The sequence below is a fragment of the Giraffa tippelskirchi genome, chromosome 12, assembly GCF_054371585.1.
Source record: "Giraffa tippelskirchi isolate mGirTip1 chromosome 12, T2T-mGirTip1v1.2.pri, whole genome shotgun sequence".
NCBI lineage: Eukaryota > Metazoa > Chordata > Mammalia > Artiodactyla > Giraffidae > Giraffa > Giraffa tippelskirchi.
In genome coordinates, this window is record NC_137286.1 from 88216812 (window position 1) to 88242489 (window position 25678).

The 25678-nt window shown below is 38.5% G+C and overlaps 1 protein-coding gene across 3 annotated transcripts in view; it reads left to right on the plus strand.

Moving 5' to 3' along the window:
* LRCH1 (leucine rich repeats and calponin homology domain containing 1) overlaps positions 1-25678 on the plus strand; it is a 213126-nt gene that overhangs the window by 169844 nt on the left and 17604 nt on the right. For 2 of the 3 annotated variants that reach the window (XM_081547413.1, XM_081547412.1), the window contains exons 14-18: positions 3001-3054; positions 3804-3876; positions 15701-15810; positions 18982-19119; positions 21574-21651. In XM_081547413.1, coding sequence (XP_081403539.1) covers positions 3001-3054; positions 3804-3876; positions 15701-15810; positions 18982-19119; positions 21574-21651 — 453 coding nt within the window. Of the gene's footprint in view, positions 1-3000; positions 3055-3803; positions 3877-6701; positions 6810-15700; positions 15811-18981; positions 19120-21573; positions 21652-25678 lie in introns of all 3 variants that reach the window. The other variant, XM_081547409.1, reaches the window with a different exon arrangement.

Consider the following 25678-nt stretch of genomic DNA (forward strand, 5'->3'; position numbering starts at 1 on the left):
TGAGTGACGCAGTGGTGGGGCATCAGGAAGCCTCTTATGTGAATGCTATCCTGGGTCTGTTTTATCAGGCTCTCCTTTTGAGACATGCTCCTTTTGATTCTGTGCAGACTCACTTTTATATTTAGTTTTTTACTTGGAAATAATTATAAAAGGCTAAAAAATTACAGAACTCTGCAAAAAGTTACAGAAAATTATAACCTTTTGCCCACATTTTCTGGGATTAACATTTTACCAGTTTTGCAGTATCTCTGTCTCTCTCTTCCTCCCCAAACAGAGTTCTTTTCCTGAAAGTCAAAGGATAAGTTTTGTGCATCATAGTCCTTTTCCCTAAACATCTCAATGTACCTTTCCTAAGAATTGGGATTTTATCCTGTTTAACCTGACTTCAGTTATCAACTTCATAGGTTTACACTGATAAAAGAGTTTCCTCTAATCTGCTCTCCATATTCCAAATATTTAGATTGATCTAATGACATTTTCACAGCACTTTTTCCCCTTTAGTAGGGTCCACTTTAGAGACAGTAGTTGTCAGGTACCTATAGTTTCCTTTATTCTGGATATTTCCATAACTTTTCTTTGATTTTTTTATGACCTTAAAATTTTAAAGAATATAGTGCTCCTCTTTTTAAAGAATGAACTGCCTCTTATTTGTGGGACAGAAATCCTTCGTATTTCCTCATGATTAGGTTGAGTCTCCGTGTTCTTGTCTGGGATGCTGCCCAGGTGACGTGGTGTCCTTCTCAGGGTATCACATTCAGAGGCACATTGTGTATGGCTGTGCTTCACTGGTGATGGTAATTTATCACCCAGTTGATGTGGAACTTGATTTCTCCACCATTTAAGTATTGTTCTATTTCCTCTTGCAACTAGTAGTCAGTGAAGAGATACTTTGAGACCACGTTAGAATCCTGCTGCAGACCCACTTTTTTAATCTTTTTTTTTTTTTTGGCTGTGCCACGTAGCACACAGAGATTCCCACTAAGATGTGGGATCTAGTTCCCTGACCAGGGGTCGAACCCACGCCCCCTGCATTGGAAGTGCAGAGTCTTAACTACTGGGCCACCAGGGAAGACCCTGCAGAACCACATTTGATTCCAGTAAAATACATGCCCTCCTGTGTGCATGATTTTAGGAGTATCAGGAAGACACCAAGCCTCTAGGAAAAAAAGTCTCCATTCCATCTGTGATTTACAATATTAATTTGTTTTTTTTTTTTCCTTTTTGGTGGAATGAGGAGTCACGTTTGGTGTAAGGAATTCTTATTCCTTATCTTCCTTCTTTGGGCAATTCTCTGTCCATGGCAGATACGTCTTCATGATTTTAAAAAGAGAGGGAGAATTTCTGGCTCTGGTGGAAAAAAAAAAAAGAGTCATAAGAAGGAGGAATGGAAAAGAAAGTGGTGGATGAGCAAGGCCAGTGCTGTTGATATGTGGAACTTAAGTGGGCCGCTCCTTTATGGTCTGGTTATTTCTATATTATTTCTTACACCCGATTCAGGAAGAAATCAATTTCGTAAGCATAGTCTTGAATCAGTTAGCCAGTATGTGTTGAATCCTTGTGCTGGATGTAGCCTTGTTTTTAGTATCCAAGACTGGAATAGGAAGGAGATGCAGTTGCCCTCACTTTTAAGGCATTTTAAAAATTGTGGAGAAAAGAAGCCATAGATATTGAGAAAGAAGAGAAGGCTATGAGATAGCCCATAATCCTGGGTGTTTTAGGTACTCTGGGATAGTAGGGGAAGGGATAAGAGTTTAAGGAAAGAGAAATTAATCTAGATTTCAAGGGCAATTTGGATTTGGATAGGTCCCAGAAGGCTGTGCTGAGCAAGACAGCCTGGCCGTGATGCAATCAGCATAGAGCGTAAACCAGACAGCAACACCAAGACAGAGGCTGGTGCCCAGTTACATTGGTGAGACCAAGATTGTGAAATGGCTTGTAATTAGCACACCACATTGTCTGCCTTTTAACACACTTTAGATGACTGTCCCCATTAAGTTTGGGTAGCACTGGCATCCATCCAGGAAGAATTGCAAAGTATACTCATACATAAATAATGTCCAGTGGGGAAGGATGTTGGAGGAACACAGGGAAAATTAGAGAACATAGTTTCTGATAGAGACTCAAAACTGCAAGTTACTTGTTAGCAGTTAAGACATTTAATTGGGTAGGGAAGTCAATGACATTTTATTCTAAAAATATGTTATTCCCTTGAATTTGTCACAGTTGGGAATGTTTTTTAATAGCAGTCTTCAACAATAGGAATAGACATCTTGAATTTATACTAGTTTGGTGATATGTATGAACATGTTTATATTAGTTATCACCAAATTTTCTATTGGGTGGATCAGTGGGATTTTGTTGTTGTCATTGGCCATGTCGCAAGGCTTATGGTCTCTTAGTTCCCTGACCAGGAATCAAACCTGGGCCTTCGACTGTGAAAGTGTGGAGTCCTAACCACTGGACCGCCAGGGAATTCCCTGGGGTTCTTGATTACCTTATAAAAAAAGGCAGACCTGGGTAAAATAAACTATCGAGTTTTCTCATTGGTGTCAAAACAAACTGATGTTGAATTGATAGCATAAGACTTTCCTAGGTCCAGCCATGTTCGTTTATTAAAAAGCTCCCAGTGAGATTTTGTGTATTTGGGAACTACTGCCTTGGACCATTTCTGAAAACCCTTATGCTCCCAGCAGGTGGGAGCCTGCAGGTTACTTGGTAACCTGGCAAGCTGATGTTCATAGGTACTTTGGGCTGAGCTCTTTGCTCTGGGAAATCCCTTTTCTTAGTTTGTGTGATATTTTAGATGTATTTTTCTGTGAATGTAGCTGCATGTTTTTAGAAAGTGTACAGTAAGAATGGCCTACTTAACTACAAATTAATTCCACGTATTATGCATTGTGTCCCTGTGTGCCAGGGATACGATAGAAGTCAGACTCAGTTCTTGCCTCAAAAATTTTATAGTCTGATGGAACATACCATGCATTTTTTTTCTTCCTTTAGGTGCAAAATGACCTTACATTACAGAGTAATGGGAGCGAGTATTCTCCCAATGAGGTAAGTTTCCTGATGATTAATGACAGCTGAGGTGTTTTGTGAAGCCTGAATTAGAATATCTTCTACAAAAATCTGTAATGTGAGACTGTTGTGATTCGTGAGTTAATTGTATTGCAGAATCTCGGAGGGAATCTCTCATTAGCTTTCATAGCCTGCTCCAGCCCTATCCATAATTAAAAGACTCATTTTATAAGATATATTTTGAAAATTAAATATAGTAGCATTTTTATAGAAAGCAGAGTGAAAATAGCTCAAACAGGCAACATTTAGAATGTCTTGTTAACCGTAAGTGATTTAGCACGGGGTTTCCATATAGCTGAGACATCTGCTCAGCGTCATCTTTTTCTCATCTCACTGTATTAAGAGATTCTTTATCAGATGTGCCCTCTGTGAAGTGGATGTATGTGTGCGTGCGTGTGTGTGTGTGTGTGTGTGCGTGCGCGTGCCTGCACGTGCACGCACACATCTATTCTGGAGCAGAAAAGGATTACCAGTATCACACGAGTATGAACTCTGTTACAATGAGCATATAAAAATTGAACACATTTCCCCCCAAATAACATTCTGTCGATTCTACCACAGGAATTTGCAGTGTGAAGATGCATCCATTGTCATATTTCTTAGTCAGGGCTTCCTCACAGCAGCCAATGCAAGGAGGTGGTGGTTTTGTGATAATCCTTGATGCTGGGGAAGCGTGCATAGCTCTGCTCCAGCTCTTTAAAATGTGCCCTTTCCTTCTAACACCGCAGATGAGAGAGAACTCCCCTGCCGCCTCTCCGACCAGCACCAGCACAGCTCTGTTTGGCCTGAAACCTCGATCAGGTAAATGGAAACCTCAGCACTCTTGCCCGTGTGAAACAACTCCGGAGTTTCTCTTTAGCCTTTTACATGCATATGTTATAGTGGGAGCAGCCTTGTCAACGCTGGAGAGTTTGAATCCTGGCATCAGAACCTCGCTACAGCTTGGGGAGGCCAGATTTTCAAGCTCTGCTGTTGGTGTTTCTCCTCTTAAGGCTGTGTTATCAGTAACAGATTATCTTACCTTCTTTTGAATCGGAGCAAAGAGGAAAAAAATGTTGGGGCATGTAAGTGGTAAAGAAGTACTTTGTGGATAAAATAGCTACCCCTTTGCCTCGGTGGTTGCTGGTACCTTGCTGAGTTAAGGATGGTGACCCTTTCAGTGAGACCCCCCTCGTTTGCTCTCTGGGCCTTGGTAAGGTCTGTGTGTTTGCTCCTGTGACAGGGCAGTCATTCCAAGACTCACATGAGTGGTCAGGAGAGATTTTAAAGAGCTTTTCTGTTTATATTACCTACTTTATTTTAACTTATTATTAGTACATTCACAAATGTAAATTATAGCAATGTGCAAAATAACTACTTAAAAAGGAGTATGTATAGAAAAATTTGGTTCTTCTGATGTCTCCACCTATTTAAAGTTCTAGCACTATCTACCTTCTTTTAGGTGCTTCTTTGTTTTAATATTTTTGATTCTTAGGTCTTTTGCATATATTCTGTACCAATGCTTTTCAGTTAAGTGCTAAGAAGGCACTCAGATGCTTTAAGCAAAAGGTAGTAAAGAACCTAGATATTCTTGGGTTTATTAGTAAAGCATTTTGGCAGCAGTTGCAGATACACATATGTATAGTTTTTTACCCATAGGGAAAAAAAAAAAGATAATTCTTTTATAAAGGAATGTCTTTTCATTTTTGGAGGAAGTTGGTTGATGGGTAATATGTGGCCAGGTGTAATGGTTTCTTGGCATTTTGAATGGACTATAAGACAAAGCTATTTGAGAACATGCTTGGGTGTGTGGTGGAGCTTAGGAGGTGTTTTATGGAGAGCCGAACTGTACTTGAAATTGGACTCAAATGACTGGCCTCACCATTTACAGAGCTGAGTGTATGCAGCCAGATATGGGCTGAGCTTAAATTTGCAAGGTCTCAGGTTGTGCTGGGAGGAATGGGGGCACCCATGGCTTGAGTGGTGATCTGCCAGGAATGTTCTCTACACACCGAAGACTGAGGCTAGCATTCTCCTGTCCCTTATAGGCAGTTTTAGACAATTTTAAAAGTTCTTATAATTGAGCAAATCAAAAGTTGAATGAATCTCCACAGAAGAATATTCTTTTGAATGTGCATCTTTGTAGTTTAGTCGTAAAATTGTCTCCATGACTTTTCCAGTTCTTTTTATGGGATCCAAATTCAGCTTATCAACTTTGTGCCTACACTGTTGAACCATTTCTGATTCTTTGTAGTGGTGAAAACTAAGTGAAGTATTTATTTTGAATAGCAGGAAACAAAGATAATTTCCTCTCCTAGCTTCCAACCTTTCTATAATGCTGACTAACTAGTGTGGAGATTGTGCTAGCTGTTAAAAGCTTTGTGGAGTTTATTGTAAATAATACTGATTTTTCTTCAGAAACATCAGACGGCATGTTGGAACTTTATGAAACTAGCATCATCTATTGGGAATGTTAAAATTTTTATTTATTAAGTTTAAAATATTACAGTATGTATTTTTCACATTTTCTTGAAAATATATACATATAGTAATCTTAATTGAAGATCATATGACTAAAAAAGAGAGAAATTCTTTTTGATTAAGTAGCTTTGGATCTTTAAAAAGTGATTTTTATGTTAAAATCAAGTATATGAATTCATGTGATTTCTATGTTATAAATAAAAACAGACTGCTCAAATCAGCAAGTTGGAATAGAAACTTAGATTCTTGAAGTTGGCTGGTAGTTTTTTCCAAAAGAAATTTTTTTCTATGTTTTCCTCCAAGGAAAGACAAATGTATATATATACCCAAATCCATGTATTTTACCGGCCTGGCCTTAAGATTGAATAAAAACTGTGTAGGTATTTCCTAAATATCAAAAACTACTATATGAATAGTTAGTGCCCCCCAGAGAGATGTTATTTCATAAATGACCAACTTAGAAGTGCTTTGAACTGGTTGATATCTATTGGTTAGTTAGGTTTGTTATTAAAGAGACTCATCTAGTGTCCAAAATTGGTTTTATACTGATCAATATCTAAGACAATATTGAGAGGTATATCTATGGTTCAAGGGTTGAGCAGAGTTGACTAGATTCAGCTGTCATTATAGATGTCTTTAAAGAGAAATTTTACATTGCCTTGGGAAAAAAAATTCACCAACTGTAAGTGCTGATTCTATAATAGCTTTATTTATAAATAATAGACATATGTACACATATTAAACTTTGCATAGCCAACTTTTATGGTGAGTCATATTTGCTAAAGTTGTTATTTAGAAGGTCTTTGGAAAAAGTACCTGGTAGAGCTTTTGCTTTTTGTCTGCATAATCTATGGGGACCCCTTCTTTCCGCTGACATGATTCATTAGTGCTCTTAAGTCTGTGGGCTTGAGAACTGTTAATGATGAATGATCTTAACTGCATGCAAAGTATATGATTGAAAAGTACTAACACTCCGTTTTTTTATCATTCTTTTTATTCCATGCGCCATCTTTCATTCTTCTGCTATATTGTACATTTGAAATTAAAACCCATAATATGAAATTCGCTTCATTCCCATACAATCCTTTGTGAAATGCCGCCGCCCCTTTGGTTTACCCTGGTCCTTGTGCACCTGTACGCGGCCTGGCTCTTTCGCCCTCCTGCAGACCCAGCCCTCCTCACTCTCCCTCCTATCTCCTTCAACAAACTTACACAGGCACAGACATGGGACAACTCTAGCTACTGTGTTCCATCTGAAGGAGACAGTGACAATGGTAGGTGGCTTTGTACCTATTCTTCAATGTGCTCATGAATAAGCCAATGAATGAATATACTGAACATTCATTTCTGTGCAGCTGAAGATAGAATGTATTCTCCTGCATGCCTGACTTAAGAGATAATAGTAAACCTGGAAAGTCCAGAAAAATGCATGTGCGTTGTTCTCTGGCAGTTTGTTAAACTATGTTTAATTATCTTGAACATTCTGAATTTTGGAAGGACTATACAACAATTTCTTCTCTATTCTTTCTGCCTGGGTTGTTGTTTTTGTTTTTTTGGTGTGTTTGCTTGCTTATAAAAATTTGGGTGTTTGTATATTTGGATAATCTCTTCTGAATGAATGCTTTTGGAGTTTCATCTTTTATTAACTAGGCTTTTGATAATGAGATTTTTAAAGTAATTAAGATATACTGTGACTGAAAGGAGTGCAGTGAAAATGGTTAGAAGTAAGGAATTTCTAAAAATGAAGAGAAATCACTTGCTTTTTTTTCTTTGCAAATTATCTGCACATTTTGACTTTTGATAACTTCAGCCCTTTCATCTATATAATATTCAAGAAGGCTTCCCTGGTGGCTCAGTCATAAAGAATCCACCTACCAATGCAGGAGATGTGGGGTTGATCCCTGGGCCCAGAAGATCCCCTGGGAAAGAAACTGACAATGCACTCCAGTATTCTTGCGTGGGAAATCCCGTGGACAGAGGGGCCTGGCGTGTTGCAGTCCATGGTGTTGCAAAAGAGTTGGACACGACTTAGCGACTAAACAACAGCAAATATTCAAGAATGGTAGCTTGGCTTGAGAATCAAATGTGCAAATAAAAAATTGAGGACGCATAGCTAGGATGAATGTGAATATTGTTTGATATCATGCCACTATAGATCTCAAGTATCCTAAAAGATGAAAATAAAATAAATATAGTTATTTAGATAAACTTACTACAGATATCTCAATCTCCATATTGGTCTGTTAGTTCAGGTCTTAAGCATTTTACTCCAAGATACAAAGTAATAAAAGTAAAGTAATGTTAAATGAAACAGGGAGTGTGATTTATAGGGAGGAGAAGTGACATGTGGGGTAAAACCACAGTGCAAACACGAGAGGATATATTTTCTGGTAACAGTTATTTTTTTAATCTAAGTATCAATATGTTATATGTAATGAATAGAAACCATATATGTAAAACATTTGTTGTGATTTCTGGTCAAAATTCAACCAAAAAAATGCTTTTTCAGATTTCATTACATAGAAGGATAATGTATATTTTGGCAGGTTAGTTACAAAAGGAATTTTATTATTTCATAGATTTCTAAAATTTCAAACCAAAAGCAAGTGTGATTAAGCAACAACAACAAGGAAACCAAAGTTCCTTCTTGAATCATCCCACTTTAAATTCTGGAAATTGAGGAAGGCTAAATGGAAACTTTCTTGATAAACTACTCCTTTACTTAAAAATAAGGAGAGAGAATCATTTTCGTTTCTCAGAAAGCATGGCTATTTATGGATCTGATGATGTTTAAAGGAAATAAAGCCTAGAATGAAAGATTTATGTGTGATTTGGTATTTCCTTAGGAATGATAACTGAAAAAGACTTTTTAAAGCTGGATAAGATTTAGATGTAGCAGTAAAATTTCTATATTTATAAATGAACCAACTAAAACAAGAAAGAGGAGGGTGCTGGGGCCATGCCCAAGGGGTCCAGTCTCCTCTCCACCGTATCTGCCTTCACATCAACAGCTGTTTATTGAGGATTCTTTGTGCAAAATACTAAGCCAGATAAAGTCTTAAGATTTCCATAGAAAATAATCATTGTGAAAATCTTCCTGAAAATGAAATAACCGTGCAATACTTATCTGATATTTTTTCTATGAGTGAAAATTCTAGGGATTTACCTGTGGCTATTATAGTGTACTACACACACACATGCACACACACGCACGCACACACACACATACGCACGCACACACACACATACGCACGCAAAATAACAAAGGGATTGTTTTCAGTATTAATCTACCCGGATCAGACATTGGGGAGTTGTTCCTTTCCCCTATTTGCAATTTTTCTCCAGTATGCCCTAGGCAAGGGATGATTTTCTGTTAATTATCTGATAATTTTCTGGCAGCAGAAGTCTTTTCAAATATTTGTGTAGGTTCCCAGATCTGACCTTTCAAATACAATCTTCATTCTCTTTGTGCTAAATGTTGCCTTCTGATTTGAATACATTTTCCATTATATTTAAAATTTCTTTCAAACTTTAAACTTTTTATCTTGTATTGGCATATAGCCGATTAATAATGATATGGTAGTCTCAGGTGAACAGCGAAGGGGCTCAGCCATACATATACATGTATGCGCCTAAAGCCCCTCCCATCCAGATGCCAGCTGACATCGACTAGCGTGCCATGCGCTATACAGTAGGGCCTTGTTGGTTATCCATTTTGAATATAACAGTGTGTACATGACCTTCCCAAGCTCCGTAACTATCCCTTCCCCTCCCCCAGCAATCATCAGTTCATTTTCTAAATCTGTGAGTCTCTTTCGGTTTGTTTTTTTTAATTGGAGGCTAATTACTTTACAATATTGTGGTGGCTTTTGCCATACATTCACATTCTCTTTCTGTTTTGTGTTTTTTTAATTAATGAAGGAACACTGTATGTATCCCCAAGTGTGTGAGCTAAAGTTGGAAGAGGGAAATAGCCTACTTTTATGTTGCTCTTCCCGGTTACCCTGAAACAGCAGACCCCATTCAGTGGCCCGTCGCGGCATCTCCAGGCTGATGACACCATCAGCTTGTATTTGCTCCACTGTTCCGTATCTGTGGTTATATCTCTACCTGTGCAAACAAATGGCATCATATTCCCACTCTACCCAGCATAATGCAACTTGCCTTTCATTTATGATTCTTATTAATTACTTTTGGTAAAGTTGACGTGTTTATGCCTTGTTCACTGTCGTGTTTTATATTAAAATTCCCACTTTTTTTAAAGACAGTATCGAAGTAAAATTATTCAAAGAAACACATTTGAAGTAATAAATGTTCTAATATTTTGTTTCAAATATATGCCATTTCAAATTCCCATATCTTCCCTAAACTCATTCTTCAAAGAAATAAAAACGACAAACGGGCTAGGATGTCCTCGGGAGTTTGAACTTCTACAACCCTCCAAGTCCTGGCTCCTACGGTGGATGGAGAAGGATGTGGACGTGTGTCTCTACGTCCGTCCGCCCCCTAGGGCTGGAGAGGGCAGCTTCGCTTCAAGTTGTTCTTAACGTGGAAACTTCCCTCCTGCTCCTTCTGTTGTGCCCTCTTACTATTCTGCCGCCTTCTTTCCTTTCCCCCTTCATTTTGAAATTAAAATTGTTCCCACCTTCTTTTGAAGTATTTTCTCTTTTTCACTTTCAGTGAATTGGTGGATGCTAATTTATACTTAAAATTGATCTTTAAACTATCACTGGAAAGTGAATGAATGGACATACCCATCTTGGGCCAGTTTTCAGACATTTTCTGGAATTGTTTTTACCATAATCTTATACTCTTAGGTATTATTTTCCCCATTACAGAAATGAGGAAACTGAAGCTGGGAGGGGTTGCTTCAGTGGTTCTCAATCCTGGCTTCATATTAGAATCACCTGGGCATTTTTCAAACAATGGCTGCCTGTGCCCTGCACTCAGAGATGCTAATTTATTTGGTGTACCATGGAGTCTTTGCACCGATTATTTTTCGGATTTGATGTTATGTTTAAGCAGGTAAAAACCCCTGGGTTAAATAAACTGCCCAAAACAATAGAGAGGAAATTTGAGCCTTCTGAGGACAGAGAATTTATCTAATTCATTTTTAGGCATCAGAGGGAATAAATGAATGCATTAATCAGATTTCTGATTCACATTAACTGGATCTACAGCTCATGATACTTTTTCAAAGCCACTCTATTGCTGCCCTTGAATTGGTATGTCCAACATCACGCCCTGTCCAGGTTTTTTAGTTTCTAAGGGAAAGTGGAGAGCTGAATTCCAAACCTCTTGTGTCCACAGAGAAGAACTCTGGAGTTAAATTTAGATAATAAAGGTTAATAATATCCACTAATAATTTCCATGCAAAATGCCTTTCATGTAATAAATAACATTTCAGGGACTTTTTAGAGGAGCGGGCTTTCTTTGCTTAACTGAAAGATGCTTTTATAACATTAAAAAAAAATAGTTTCTTGTGCACATCCTTAAATATCTGTTGAAAGTTGCTCAGTTGTGTCCAACTCTCTGCGACCCCATGGACTGTAGCCTGCCAGGCTCCTCTGTCCACGGAATTGTCCAGGCAAGAATACTGGAGTGAGTAGCTGATCCCTTCTTCAGGGGATCTTCTCAACCCAGGGATCAAACCCAGGTCTCCCACATTGCAGGTGGATTCTTTACCGTCTGAGCCACCAGGGAAGCCCAAGTAAACTGGAGTGGGTAGCCTATCCCTTCTCCAGGGGATCTTCCTGACCCAGGCATCGAACGGGGGTCTCCTGCATTGCAGGTGGATTCTTTACCAGCTGAGTTACCAGGGAAGTTCCAATATCTGTTGAGTGCCTACTGTGTGTTAGGCATGGTGCACTTTACTGTGGACACAGCTCTGAAAAAGACAGATTAAATCTCTGCCTTTATGGAACTTTTATTTTGCAGTCTAAGGCATTCAAACCTGGAAATTAAGCTTTAGGAGATTTGTCAGGTGACTGCTTATATCAGGGTAGGGTAATCTCTGCCAAGGTACTCTCCAGGCAGACTGATCTTTGTTTTCTTGCTTGTTTTTTTAAGATGTTTTGATGTGGACCATTTTTTTAAAGTCTTGTTTCAATTTGTTACAATACTGCTTCTGTTGTTTATGTTTGGTTTTTTTTCACTATGAGGCATGTGGGATCCTAGCTCCTTGACCAGGGATCGAACCCGTATCCCTTGCATAGGAAGGGGAAGTCTCAATCGCTGGACCACCAGGGAAGTCCCAGATTGTCTGATCTTTGCATGAGGGAGTTTTTAAAACACTTTTTTTTTGTTTGTTTATTCATGGAACAAGCTGCTTTCTTGGACAGGGGTAGAGGTTTAAATTGGAAACAGACATAAACTCTGTATTACAGAGTCCTATGGAGAAAAGCAGATCTGTACTGTGAGACGAGTGCCGTGAGAGAGAGGTGCAGATAAAGAACGTTGTGCATTCATAGCTGACAGACCATTCCCAGGTCAGGGATGAAGATGATGAAGAGAGTGAAAGAGGAGGTAGAGACAAGGGGGAAGTAGTAGAATTTGACCTGTACCTGCAGAATGAATTTGATATTCTGCCTAAGCATATTCACCATTCCCTGCAGAATTTTTGCTTAGAAATTTGTCTCCTCAGATAGAGAAACTGCAAGTATGAGCCAACCATCCTTTTCATTCTTTGAATGTTACCTGATATATAGTGACTAAATAGCGAAGCAGGACTCATTTTTCCCTGCATCTTAAATCTCCTATTTCCTTCCCTTTGCCTACCCCTTAGGCATGTGTACATGTGTGTACACACAGGCTTCCCGGGTGGTTCAGTGGTCAAGAATCTGCCTGCCAGTGCAGGAGCCCCAGGAGACCTGGTTCTACCCCTGGGTCAGGAGGACACCCTGGAGGAGGAAATGGCAAGTCACTCCAGGACTCTTGCCTGGAGAATCCCATGGACAGGAGCCTGGTGGGCTCCTGTCCATGGGGTCAAGAAGAGCCGGATACAGCGGGGCACAAACACACACACACACTCACTCACTGGTATACACCCTCACTCTGCTCTCTTGTCCCAGCTTTCTTATTTACATAATCAGTGTGGCATTTGCTTTGCAAAATAATTCCTGTAACAGGGCGGCTCTTGTAGGCTCAACTTAAACTTTTATTCCCCTGAATTAAGTAGGGGATTCTTAAACGCAGTGATATAAAATTAAGGAAAGCTAGAATAATTCCTCCATAGATCAATTTCCTGAAGCTTTGACCAAACTGGTCACTGCATTTATTATTGAAATAAGACTTGCAAAAAAAAGTTGTAGATAGTATAATCAGAGCTACCATAATGATCCTATTAAAATTATTCTGTCATAACAAACTTATGTGCTCTGTAGATTTATTATCAGTCTAAATGATTCATTTTAAATTCTCCTATATTCTACAATAATTAATCTATTTAGAAAACTAGTAGTAGTCAAGTTTCCAATAATTTTATATACATTTGAAGTGTTCATTTTAAAAATTACAGTTCACATATGTTTTAACATTTTTTGACTGCTTATATTCATAAAACAAATACCCAAGCATGCATTTTGTATGTTTTGAGACATACGGGCATTTAAGATGAAAAGCAATACCAGGTATTTAAAACCCAGACACCATTGCGTTATCTTGTTATCTCACATAGGGCTCTAACAGGGCATAGATACTTGAAAAGTGTGCTGAAAAGCTCACGGTTAATTTAACTTCCTGATAGCTCTGTATTCAGAATGAAATCTGCCAGTAAAAACATATTTAAAATATTAAACGTGTAGTATTAGATAAGATTGCCTCCAGAAAAAAAGCCAAAGGAAAATAAAACCTCCAAAGAAACATCGTATTTGTTTCAACGGAACTGGGGCTCCCCCTGGCGGACTAGTATGTGTATTACTCAACTAAGTCCACATTCCTTGACTTTTTTGGTAAATTTGGTTCTTTTCTTTGAGGGTGTGGAGTTTTTCTGGACTTCCCATTTTAATGTATCTCTCTTCTGATCACTGTGTTTAAGTGGGTAGACTTTCTGACTGGGCTCCGTATAGTGCAAAGGCAGCTTGAGTGCATTTCTAGTTTCTTTTGTGCTGCTTCTTTTGTCAAACTCTGCCTCATTATCCTTTGCTCTGTGAATATCGCATCTCTCCCTGCTGGTTGGTCTACCCTACTTCCTCGGCCTGCCTTGCCTTTATTTTTGAAACAATTGGTCTCACTTTCTGTGGGGTTTGGTTTTTGTGGATTTTGGTGACAAGACTTTGGCTCTTTCCACCCGTGACTTCCTTAGGGGGCTTGAGACAGAAGCCCAGGCCCCAGGCTGACTCCTCTCTGAAGTTCCAGAAGGTGTTGTATGTACAATAGTCATCCCGTTGCCCCATTAACTTCCATAAGTCAAGGATTTCTTAAGATGTGTCAACTTTCTGGTCCTCTGTAGAGCACCAGAATGCTGATTCAAATATCCTAGAACTGATTGAGAAAGAAAATATTGAAATGTGAGAAGTATAGTGCAAGATATTCTTTAGGTGCTTTGATTCAGAGATACAAATTGGGATTCAAAGGACATAGTTGTATGAATGTAAGATAATTGATTATATGGTGGACACCACTTTTTTTTTTTAATAAATTTATTTATTTTAGTTGGGGGCTAATTACTTTACAATATTGTAATAGTTTTTGCCATACATTGACATGAATCAGCCATGGGTCTACATGTGTTCCCCTTCCTGGACCCCACCCACCCACCTCCCTCCCCATCTCATCCCTCTGGGCCATCCCATTGCCCCGGCCCTGAGCCCTTGTCTCATGCATCGAACATGGAATGGTGTTCTGTTTCACATATGATAATATACATGTTTCAATGCTATTCTCCCAGAACGTCCCACCCTCACCTTGTCCCTCAGAGTCCATAAAATTGTTCTATGCATCTGTGGACACCACTTTTTAATTCAAAGTATATTTGTAAACCATATTTAATTTGACAGTGAATAAATTGAATTAGCTTTTAAAGTGGCTGATAGCAAATGTTTGCCAGAATAGAATAAAAATCGCATAATCTTCTTATTCTATATTATTGAAGATATGGTGATTGAAGCAACTAGAATTGCAGTATATCAGTGCAGCCTTCTATGTGGTATTGATTTTTAAAATTGGAGTTCTCTGCCCCAGATTTTCTGAAGCCCCACCCCCACCCCATCCTCCCATCCCTACCTCTCGCAATCTGAAAATCTATGGGACAGAGAACCAATGACAGCTCTTAACCACTCTTTGCTCCCTCTAGTGTGCATGGAAAGTTGATAGTCTTAATAAGAACCTAAAGGAAGAAAAAGATTCAAGTTTAAATCTGCCCTGTGCTTTGTATCTTAATAAAAACTGCTAGAATCACTGCCCATATATAGAATATTTCGTACTTTCTTGATAGTCTTTAAAAGATGTCATCCTTCAAAGTTTGAGAACATTCATTTTCTCTGCAGTCAGAGACTTAACTCCTTCCAGAGTTGCCACTGTGAGTTGCTATTCCTGGAAGGTTGTAATTTAAGGGACCTGCAGGCAAAGATGATCTCTTAAAACTGTCTCCCATCTTGACAGTTTTTCTAAAAGGAATCTATGGTCATCTCTGAAGAGCTGGCTTAGGGATGCACTTTCAGTGACATGATAGAAGCCAGAATTTCCCCTCCACGCTCAGACAGATAACGTTTGGGAGTGGATAGTGTGTATCATCCAGGCTGATGAAAAAACCTCAGCCAACAAAATCATTAACCTGTGCTTGTTTATAACATGTAAAGCAATTCTGTCTTATTACTTGAAACAGAGTATTCAAGTTTAATGAAAGGATTGTGAAACCTGGAGTGTAGATGAAAGCTTGGAATAGAAGCAGTGGAAAAATTAGAGGAGGGGTCTGGAATAATACCAAGGATGACCAAGCCCTTTCCTGGATTCAGCTGATCGTTTGTCCACACAATGAAGAATAATTGAAAACATAATCTTCTCTAGAATATTTGAATCAAGCTTTTCATGTGAAGTCAGAATTTCCTGTTTTTGTGAGTGGTGAATGAATTATTTGGGATAAATAAACTTTGATTCAAACATGAGCAGCCGGATATGGCAGTCTGTACTAGACACTCCATAAAGGCTTCCACTCTTTCTCTTCTAGTGTTTCTAAGACCGCAGAGAAATTTGGAATCTATAGACCCACAGTTTACGATTCGGAGAAAAATGGAACAGATGAGAGAAGAAAAAGAACTGGTGGAACAGCTCCGAGAGGTACCGGGAAACATTGTATTACTGAATAATAATTTCCAGCATCAAAGCAGCATTCTGTGTTTTTAAAAAGTAGATTTTGAAACACTTCAAACAGACCTGGTTTCAAATCTAGCCAACTCGCCTACTGACTGTTTGCTACTGGGCAAGTCACTTAACATCTCTGAGTTTGAGTTTTTTCATATATTAGAACAGTAGTTCCCATCTACCTTCGTGGGATTTTGTGAGGAATCTATGAGACAATATAAGTAGAAATACTTAATACCTATGTATAAAAGTTAAAACTTTTAAAAATGCATTGTCATTAATTTACTTAATAAGATTACATGAATTTAAAGATGTTTATAGTTATCCTTACCAGCCAGAATTTTCTAATGTCATTTAATAGGCAAAGCATCTGAGTTCCTATACCTGAGTTACTATACCTTCTCCTCTCACTAGCAAATGGTTATTGACTGCTGCTCTGTGCCAGGCCGTATAGTCTAGGTGATGGAGAGAGAAAAGAACAAAAAAGTCTCTGCTTTCATGAAGCCTATAGTCTGTTGAGAAAAGAGAATAAGTAAGAAGGAAACAAATAAATATACAACCTCAAATAACAGTGAATTTTACAAATGAGCAATGAATTCTATAAGTAAAATTAAAGCTGAATTTAAGGTAGGTCAGAATCTTTTTTTCTTGTAGATGATACTTTATATATGGTTATATAAAGTATATATATAGCAGGTAGTCAGGAGGAAAGAGATAAAAACCCGGAAACTCCTCACCACCACTTTAAGCCACTGTGGTTGACTCAACAGTCACATTGGGCACGTCAGGTCTCTGTCATTTGCCTCGAGTGTTTGGATGTGCTGTAAACTTGGGAGGCAAACTTTCAGAGAGATGTAAATATAAGATGAGAAGTTGAGACAAGCCTTTCGAAGAGTGATATAATTTTATCTTAAAGCCTGGGTCATATCAATAACTTATGTTTTAATTTAATTAGAGACTGAAAACAAGCTTAGAAAGAAATGAGGTGTCTAGACACAGGACAGTTCTGAAAGAGAATTATGCAACACTGTTACATGCGCTGATTTTCAAGTGCTTTACTTATTGCAAATCTCCAAATTAAGTCATCCTTTCATACAGTGTTACCAAATTATGAGGAGCTTTTGCTATAAAGCAGAAATTCGTATTTGAAGTTTAAAAAATTGATTTTCCTGCTTTTGAGGAGATGAGATAGGTGTACTTTTCCCCATTCCTTTCATTAAGTACAACTAAAACCCTTGGCCATTATATATAAAATAAGCATAAGGGCACTCTGAAAGGTGGAGAGAATAATTCAGACCAGCTGGGCTCCTTGGGACTAGGAATGACTCGGTGGTGAGTCCAGTGGGTTTTCTTGTTTGCTTCATCTTTCTTGGACTTGGAGCTGAAATAGCTGGAAACTGGAAATGCTAATGGGAACAGTTTAAAAAAAAAAAAAAAAATCCCAACAAAAGCTTGCTTACTTTAGTCAGAGGACCAGAAAAGGACAGCCTAGGAGACAGAAAACTTTTAGACAATAAATGCTCTACTCCAGCTGCAGAAAACCTGTAGCCCCAACCCTACCCATGCCTGCAGAGATGGGATAGGCAGCTGACTTTCACCTTTGCTGGATGATATCTGAGAAGGCCAAGTTGGGAGCCAGGAATTTCATCCCTGCCAACTAAAAACAATCCCATCCCCTCCCACCGTATCAGTGGAACCTCTACATGGGAGCCTGGATTTCTGTCCCAGTCCCAGTCAGCTGACACCAAGTGGCAGTCTGCATTTCCACAGCAGTAGCAAGGTAGTGCCTTCCCTTTCTGCCCGAGCAGTGTCCGAAATAGCTAACCAAAAGAGACAGTTTAAATAGGACCCAAAGTCTCATAATGTAATACCAGAAAGGTCCAGTTTTCAACCAGAAAAAAAAAATCACTCCTTCTACCAGGAGCCAAAATGAATGTGAAAAGGTAATCAACAGATGACAGCACTGTCACGGCAGAGATGTTAGAATTATATGACAAAGATTTTACGGCACTCACCGTGAAGACTCTTCCACAAGTAGTGATGAACATGGTTGAAACAAAGGGAAAAAATCGAATGCCTCGGCAGAGGAATAGATAATCTTAGCAAAGAAGCAGAAGACGTAAAGAAGGACCAGTGGAAATTTAGAACTGGGAAATACATTATCTGAAATGAGAAGCCCAGGGGATGGGCTCAACAGCATCACAAAGAATCAGTGAACTGTAGGAAAGAACAACAGGAATGACCTAATCTGGGCAGCAGAGAGAGAAAAAACAGACTGAAAATAAATGAGCAGAGCGCCTCAGGGACCTTCGGGAGTTACTGTAACAGCTGATCTACATTCTGGTCGGGGAGTCCTGGAAGGGAAGGAGAAGGGAGCAGGGACAAAGAGGTACTTGGGGGTGGGGAAAGTGGGTGTGACCACAAAGGGCAACACGAGGGACCCTTGTAGTTAGTACATGTTCTGTCGATGTCAGTGTCCCAGTTGTGTACGTACTTTTGCAGGTTGCTCCCTTAGAAGAAAACTGGATAAAGTGTACCCGAGATCTCTCTGTATTACTTCGTATACCTGCATATGAATTTATAATAACCTCAAAATAAAACTTTGAGTTTTTTTAAGAAGGGAGAAAAATTGCTTTTTGAATGAAAGCATAGTCTTAGATACATTATCTGAAATAATAAGTTTGGGTTGGATTTGGATTTTTCATTTGATTTTTGTTTATATTTACTTATTTTATTTACTTTTTGTTAAAATATAGTTGACTTACAATATGATTTTAGTTTCATGTGTACAGCATATTGATTTGCTATTTTTGTACATTGCAAAACAGTCACCACCGATTTGGCTTTTATTTGTCAACTCATTCTGGTTTTCTATTTTAATTGCTAAGCCTGAGGCAATATTGATCTCAAGAAGTGATTCCATTATTTTAAAAATACAACTGATTAAAAATTTTTGCCATAACTGAATTTATATTTCTACAGAGGGATTTTTATTTAATATCTTTTGAAGGGTTTAAATCATGTCAGTGCTTTCCAGGTGTTCTTATCCTTTATAGTGAAACTTAAGCCTCAGTTCATAAGTACCCATAACTGTATTTTACCCTCAGTTGCCTGAGAGCATTTGGCTTCCTTCTGATCTCTTTTCAGAGCATCGAGATGAGACTCAAGGTCAGTCTGCATGAAGACCTGGGGGCCGCCCTCATGGATGGCGTCGTCCTCTGCCATTTGGTCAACCACATCCGCCCACGATCCGTCGCAAGCATCCATGTCCCCTCACCAGCAGTCGTAAGTAACACAATTTAAGGAAAACTAACTCTTACATAAAACAAACTCCTTTGGGACAGTATTGCTGGTTAAAGACACTGATGGGGATCACCAGGACCCTGTTCAAATCCTCTCTTTTGGGCCCCAAACAGCTTGAAAGAGCAGAAAAGGAATAGCGTGTCTGTGTTGTCTTTGTTTTGGTTTTTTTGGCCGTGCCGTAGGGCATACAGGATTTTTAGTTCCCTGACCAGGGATCGAACCTGTGCCCCCTGCAGTGGAAGAGTGGAGCCCTGACTGCTGGACTGCCAGAGAATTCCAGGGATAGCATTTCTGAATGAAGCAACATTTTTACTATAAAAAGGGAAAATATGTCAAGTAAATATGTAAATGAGAGAAAATGAACTACTTTCAAATATAAAGCAAATCACATTAAAGAAATGACTGCTTCGCTCGCTAACTTTTAAGACTGTAGAGACAGAGATTCATTCCTCACAAGCATTTATTTAAGCAGGGAGAAGTCCTTTTGGAAAACTTTTTTTGGTTGGTGGGTTGTCTTCTAATGGAATCTATTATTTTATAAATTATTGAGGATTTTAGGATCACTCTGAAAAGATGTAGGTTCTGCATAAAATATCATTAGCAACCTGTTGGGCCAGAGGTTGGTTAGCTGGTCATTAATTTAGTAATTCCTTGACTGCTAGCTGTGCTCAAGGGTAGGTTGGAGATACCAAGGAAACAGAAAGGATGAGAAAGAGTGAGTGAAAAAAAATCCTTGTCTCGCTGTTGAGGAGATAAAGCCAGCACTGGGATCTTTTCCCTGTACTTCATGGAGCATGTTACCATCAAGAAGAGAGGAATCAAAGAAAAGCTTGTCTTTGAAGCCCACACAGGGTTCATTGGACAAGTAGAGAAGAACTTCTTTCCACACTGTTGCTGTTAGATGAAGCAGAAGAGTTTAGAGACTAAGAATGTAGTGTTGGGATTCCAATTCCACATCTGTATGAGCCACACAACTTTGGGAAAGTTATTTAACCTCTCTTTAACTTGATTGGCTCTTCTCTGTCACAGAACTGCTCTCATGAGGATAAAATGAGGTCCCGCACATGATAAACACGGGAATGCAAGCCACTGTGATCATTAGTGTTTATGAGCAGATTTGCAAAAGTCAGGGCTCCCAACCTCAAGGCACAGTGTTCATAAAAGGTTATACAAAGAGTGTGTGGAATGAAAGCCTCATGTGAAGCTGAGCGCTCTCGACCCCTCGAGGAAAGCGTCTCAGCGGCACTGTTTGTCTTACTTTCTTTTCTCTTGGCAGCAGAAAAAATTAGCTGATGATCCCATTTCAACTCTCAGTTTTCTTTCTATACAGTTGAACATAATTTTTGCTTCCCAAAGACTGACCACATTTTGGCTTCAGAAAACACGGGGGGAAAACAGACCAATTTGTCTTCTGACTTAAATCTGCTTTATCTGCCTTAGTTTGGACAGTAAATTCTGTCCTGTAATCCAATATGCAAAAGTTTTCAAGTCCACACAGCTATAAAGTTTGAACTGTGTACCAAATTCTCATTCAGTAATTTTCCTCAAATTATAAGAAAGAAACTATCATTCTTCAGCTTCCAATTTAAATATACAATTATTGTTTTATAAGGTATAAGAGACACTATGAATCATGTATCTATACACATTTGTACATTTTGTCAGTTCTTCAGGGAAAAAAATGCTATATTCTTTGGTTGTCACTTTTTATCTTTTTCAAATAAAAACTTTTAAATTGAAAATGTCATGTGAAATAATGCCTGATTAGAGAAAAAGAGATAATGGAGAAATGCCGGAGCAGTAGAACCTGCTTCTGCCTCTTCTGTGCCTTCACTCTCCACTCCTGTGTTTGCACAAGCTGCTCATTCTAACCTAGAAGGCTGCTCCCCACCCTGCCTCTAAATTTCTTCACCTTGAACCATCAGCAACTTTCTAATAAAACCCGTTGCTTTGGTGAGAAAGAGAGTCATTGGCCTGGTAAATCAACCCTTCATATAGAAATGTATTTGCTCATGGGAAAGGGTGATGTTTAGGATATGCTTTTAAGTAAAGCAAAGCAGGTTACACAACAGGATGATCTCATAAAAATAGTGTGTGTGTATCCACATGTATACATTCACATACATGTGCAGAAATTTTGCACATGTATGTATACAAATGTGCAGAAATTCTACATATAAACACATATCTGTATGTGTACACACCTTTTATACACACACACGTACATCCACAGTGTCTGGAAAAATATAATCCAAATATTAACAGCTGTTCAGGTGGATGTTCCTGGATAATTTTTTTATTGTCTTCTATTTGTTTATGTACTATTTTTCTCCAAGAAATATGTATTACTTGTGCCATTTAGAAAGCTTAAAATTTAACCGGTTATTTCAATTATGCCTCTTAATAACTAATTACTTCTGAATGTTGCATTTATAGCCTAAACTTAGCATGGCCAAATGCAGAAGAAACGTGGAAAACTTTTTGGAAGCATGCCGAAAATTAGGAGTACCAGAGGTAACATCAAACTTAGTTCCAATAACTATGTTTTAGTAATGATTTTATTTAATATATGTTTTTGAACCCACTGAATAGATATACTCCTTTGTCCATCCTTTTTTGGGTCAGTCTTGAGGAATGATACTGAATAAGTTATAAAATTTTAGTTTAAATTACTCTATTGCAGTGAAATAAAAATGGCTTCAAATGGTATGGTCAGTTCTGAGGAAAAGGGGAACATTAAGATTTTGAAATAAATGAGAAATTCCCAACTTAAAGAATGATTAGTCAGCATGATTCTCCACTCAGAGAGCAGCAATTGCTGAAGCTTCAGTGAGCCTTCTGTGGGGTTACATAGGGTAGAATTTTGGAGATGATGTTTTTCCTTACCCAAAATTCTTAAGCAGAGCAGACCTGTAGTTGACTTTTCACACCCTGTGGTTTTGGGGTATGTGGATCAAAATAATCAGCATTAATTGAAAATACTATAATTATTCTTATTATCATTAATCATTACCATTAATAATAGAAGTGTTTATATATTATTTTATAGTCTGTTAACTGTTGCACTTACCGTTTTCCCCTTTAGTCCACTAAAGTAACATAAAATGATTTCTTAGGGAGATAAAAGCCAGTCCATGCAGAATTTGGGTGTAATTTGACAGACTTTTCATCATTGTGATAAACAGAAATGAACAGAAATTACATTTCTTAAATGTTTCTTCCATCTTTTCTAATGTTCCAGGATAAAGTAACTAGAAATGCTATCATGAGGTATTGCTTTTGAGTATGTGAAGGAATTCTATTTTCATGTAATTCTACTCAGAGATAACAGTTAGTTATTGGAATTAAGCCTTTTTTCCCCCTTCCTCCCTTCTTTCCTTCCTATTTTTCAACTTGGTGAGGTTTGAAGGTAAGGGTTAGCTGTGGGCTTCTAATCTTATTTGAGGAAAAAGAAATTTTAAAGCATTTTAAATCAAAACTGTATCAATTAAAAGAAGCTTGCAAATGCATTTTTAAAAGACTGTAATCTTTATATAATGTACTAAATGCCTTTATGATCTATCCAGATGTCTTTCAGCAATGTTAATTTGTGTGTCTATATTGTATGTGTACATTTTACTATTGCACATACATTCCTGGCTACAAATGTTTGTGAAATTCTCATACATGTACCTCTTATAATGATTTGATTCCATCATGGGTTAATAAGATTGTCCATGTGTGAATCAAAATTATCATACCAAGTTTCAGACTGTAAATTATTCGTGTCTGTACTCAAAAGCACTGATGAGTTATGACGTAATCCCCTGTGATATTTTAAAACTCATCAGCGTTTTCTTGGCTTCTGGTGATACATAATGAAATGGGAATGCCCTTAACTATTTATTGTGGGTAAGGGTTGGTAATTATGGTTTCCTTTTAAAGTGAGGAAAAGGAAATTAGCATCAAAGTGCAGATAAAGTTTTATCATAATTTCTGAGTGTGCCGCTAGCACTAACAGGCAACTGATAGTTCACAAGATGATTGAACTACAAGGAGTAAATCATCTTTTTTGGCAGTATCTCACTTAACTATGCTTAGTAAGAAATACATCATTAAGGCTATTTTTGAAATTATTTTTTTTTAAGATTTGAGATGATTTTCAAGTTCACATGGTATATGTGTGTGTATGTTATTGTGTATACAACTATCCATATCCATCCTGAAGGCTAATCCAATAGCATTTTACTGGTAACTAGAGTTATAATACATTAAGTTCATTGCTACTAGAAAAAGTCTTCTGGCTGGTTAGCATTTATACTTCTTTAATGAGATATGTTAAAGGGAAGGAGGAATATTCTGATAGAAAACCAGAAATTGCCAATCGGAGAGCAATTGGCAAATCTTCTGTACACATAAAGGAACATGTTTTCATCTCTTAGAATGAATGAGGAATAAATTATTGGAAATAAGGAAATGTTTTCATCTAGTAACACAATACTAAGTTGAGGGAGGGTTGGGATGATTCCTTTCCACTTAGATAAGGACCCTTCTTCCACTACTTAAGATGATTGATGAATTGCAGTGTGTATGTGGCACACTGCAGTTCATGATTTATACTGAAAAGATAGTTACATCCCAAATCTAGTTGCAGAAATTTCCCCTTGCAGTCAGATATTTTAAAAGGCTGGTACTTAAGAGCAGAGGACTTTTAACATTACGTTTTCTTTTTGGTTTCAAACTTAATACTTGGGTAAGAAAATATTCACTGATTTCCCAGTAGCTTAGTGAATTCCTCCTAACGTACAAGGTTGACGTCTCTTCTCCATCCATAACTTATCTACATAAACATACCCAGAAGTCACAGAGATTGGGAATTGTATTTTTTAAGCTAAATATCTAACTGACAATGATAAACCGTCCTGTAGAGACCAAAAAGCCACAGCTGTGCTCTAGCCCGAGTTTGTTGCCCTTTGTAATAGAATTACAGTTTGAAACTACAAACCAGAGTCAGGGTCAGCAGCTTAGTCACTTTTATTAGGTTCACCCGGGTGGAATGTGGTTGCTGAGAAGTTAAAACTATTGCACATAAAGCAATACAGTGGGAAGGAAGCAATTTTAAAATTGTTCCAATTGTTATAGTTGACTATATTTTCTTTAGAAGTCTCCAGGGACACAGTCCCAGGTATCTGCTTTGGGGTTGGTCAAGGTTCATGAAGCATTTTACTGTGTGTTCAGTGGAGTGGCTTACCTGTAAATATGGCTTCTTTAAATTGGCTGCATTCAGAATTGCAGACAGTGTAAGCAGCCTAGTATTTCTGCAAAAGGTTAGAGTATGTAGTGGATGAGTATGGTGACTCTAGACCTCTGTTATTTGTGATGTTTGGATAAGGCTGGACCTATACGTTTCCTAGTCTAGGGCACAGTTAGGATTTGGCACAATCGATGCCACTAATAGAGAGGAGTTGACATCACAGAAAGTAGTTGATGTTGGAATTCTGTTGGAGCTACACCTGGCATATTTGCCATCTGTGAGGGATTCTGGGATGAAGTAGAGGTTTGCTAATGAGAATGCCAAGAAAAGATCCTTAAATTGGAAATTGGAAATGGCGCTCCCTGGCAAGTTTCTTTCCTAGTGGCGGAGTTAATGTTTCTTCAGGTAGTTATTTCAGCCTGGGTCACTTCTCTTCTTGCTGCCCTGTGCCTTAGGTTTTTGTTTTTGATTTTATTTTCTTCTGTTTGGGGCCAATTCCCCAGCTAAAGGGACAGCATCTGGAAGGCGAGGCGTGAGGGTGAGTGCAGAGGATCTGTGAGCAGAGGGACACGAGGGGTTTGGGATAAACTAGCCGCACCTGTGTCGTTAACTGGTTATGTGCCCGGAGCCGAGCCTGTTACAGCCTGGAGCTATTAAAGCCATTCGCTGAGAACTTCTTACACCTGCCTCATCTTCTCGAATGCTCACTGTTGAGGATTAGACATATTTTATTACCATGCAATGAAGAAAATGAGGTCCAGAGAGGTTACACAATTTCCTAACCTCACACTTGCAGCTGGGAGGCATCAGAGCTGGCTTTTGAACCCAGGTCTGTCGGCATCAAGAGCCTGCCTTCTTTCTGGCATACACGGGGGCTCTCTGTGATGGCGTTCCCTGCTGTGCAAACTGCACGTGTTGGACTTAAGCGATAGATTAAACCACATTCTCCAGAGCCCTGGATTCTTTCCAAGGCCCCACCCAGGAGGCGAGGGAAAGCCACGTGGGGAGGCTACAGATCATAACTGCCGCCTTGCATCAGCTACAGCAGTTTCTCCTTTGCCTGTGGCGTATACTGACTTTCCAGTTAAGAGTTCCTTTGGGAGCCAAGTGTCCTGTTGCTAATTATAGTTTGAAAATCACTGAACCCTTAAGGTTTCTTTTAGCTAATAATCCACAGATGCTCTGCAGCCCTATGATTTCAAAATTGTTCCAGTTGCTTTCTGCCATCAGCAGCTCAGCTGCAGGAAAATTACCTCATGGAAAGCTGGGAATTGGGAGATAATGCTGGCTCCATCCCAAAGACACCTG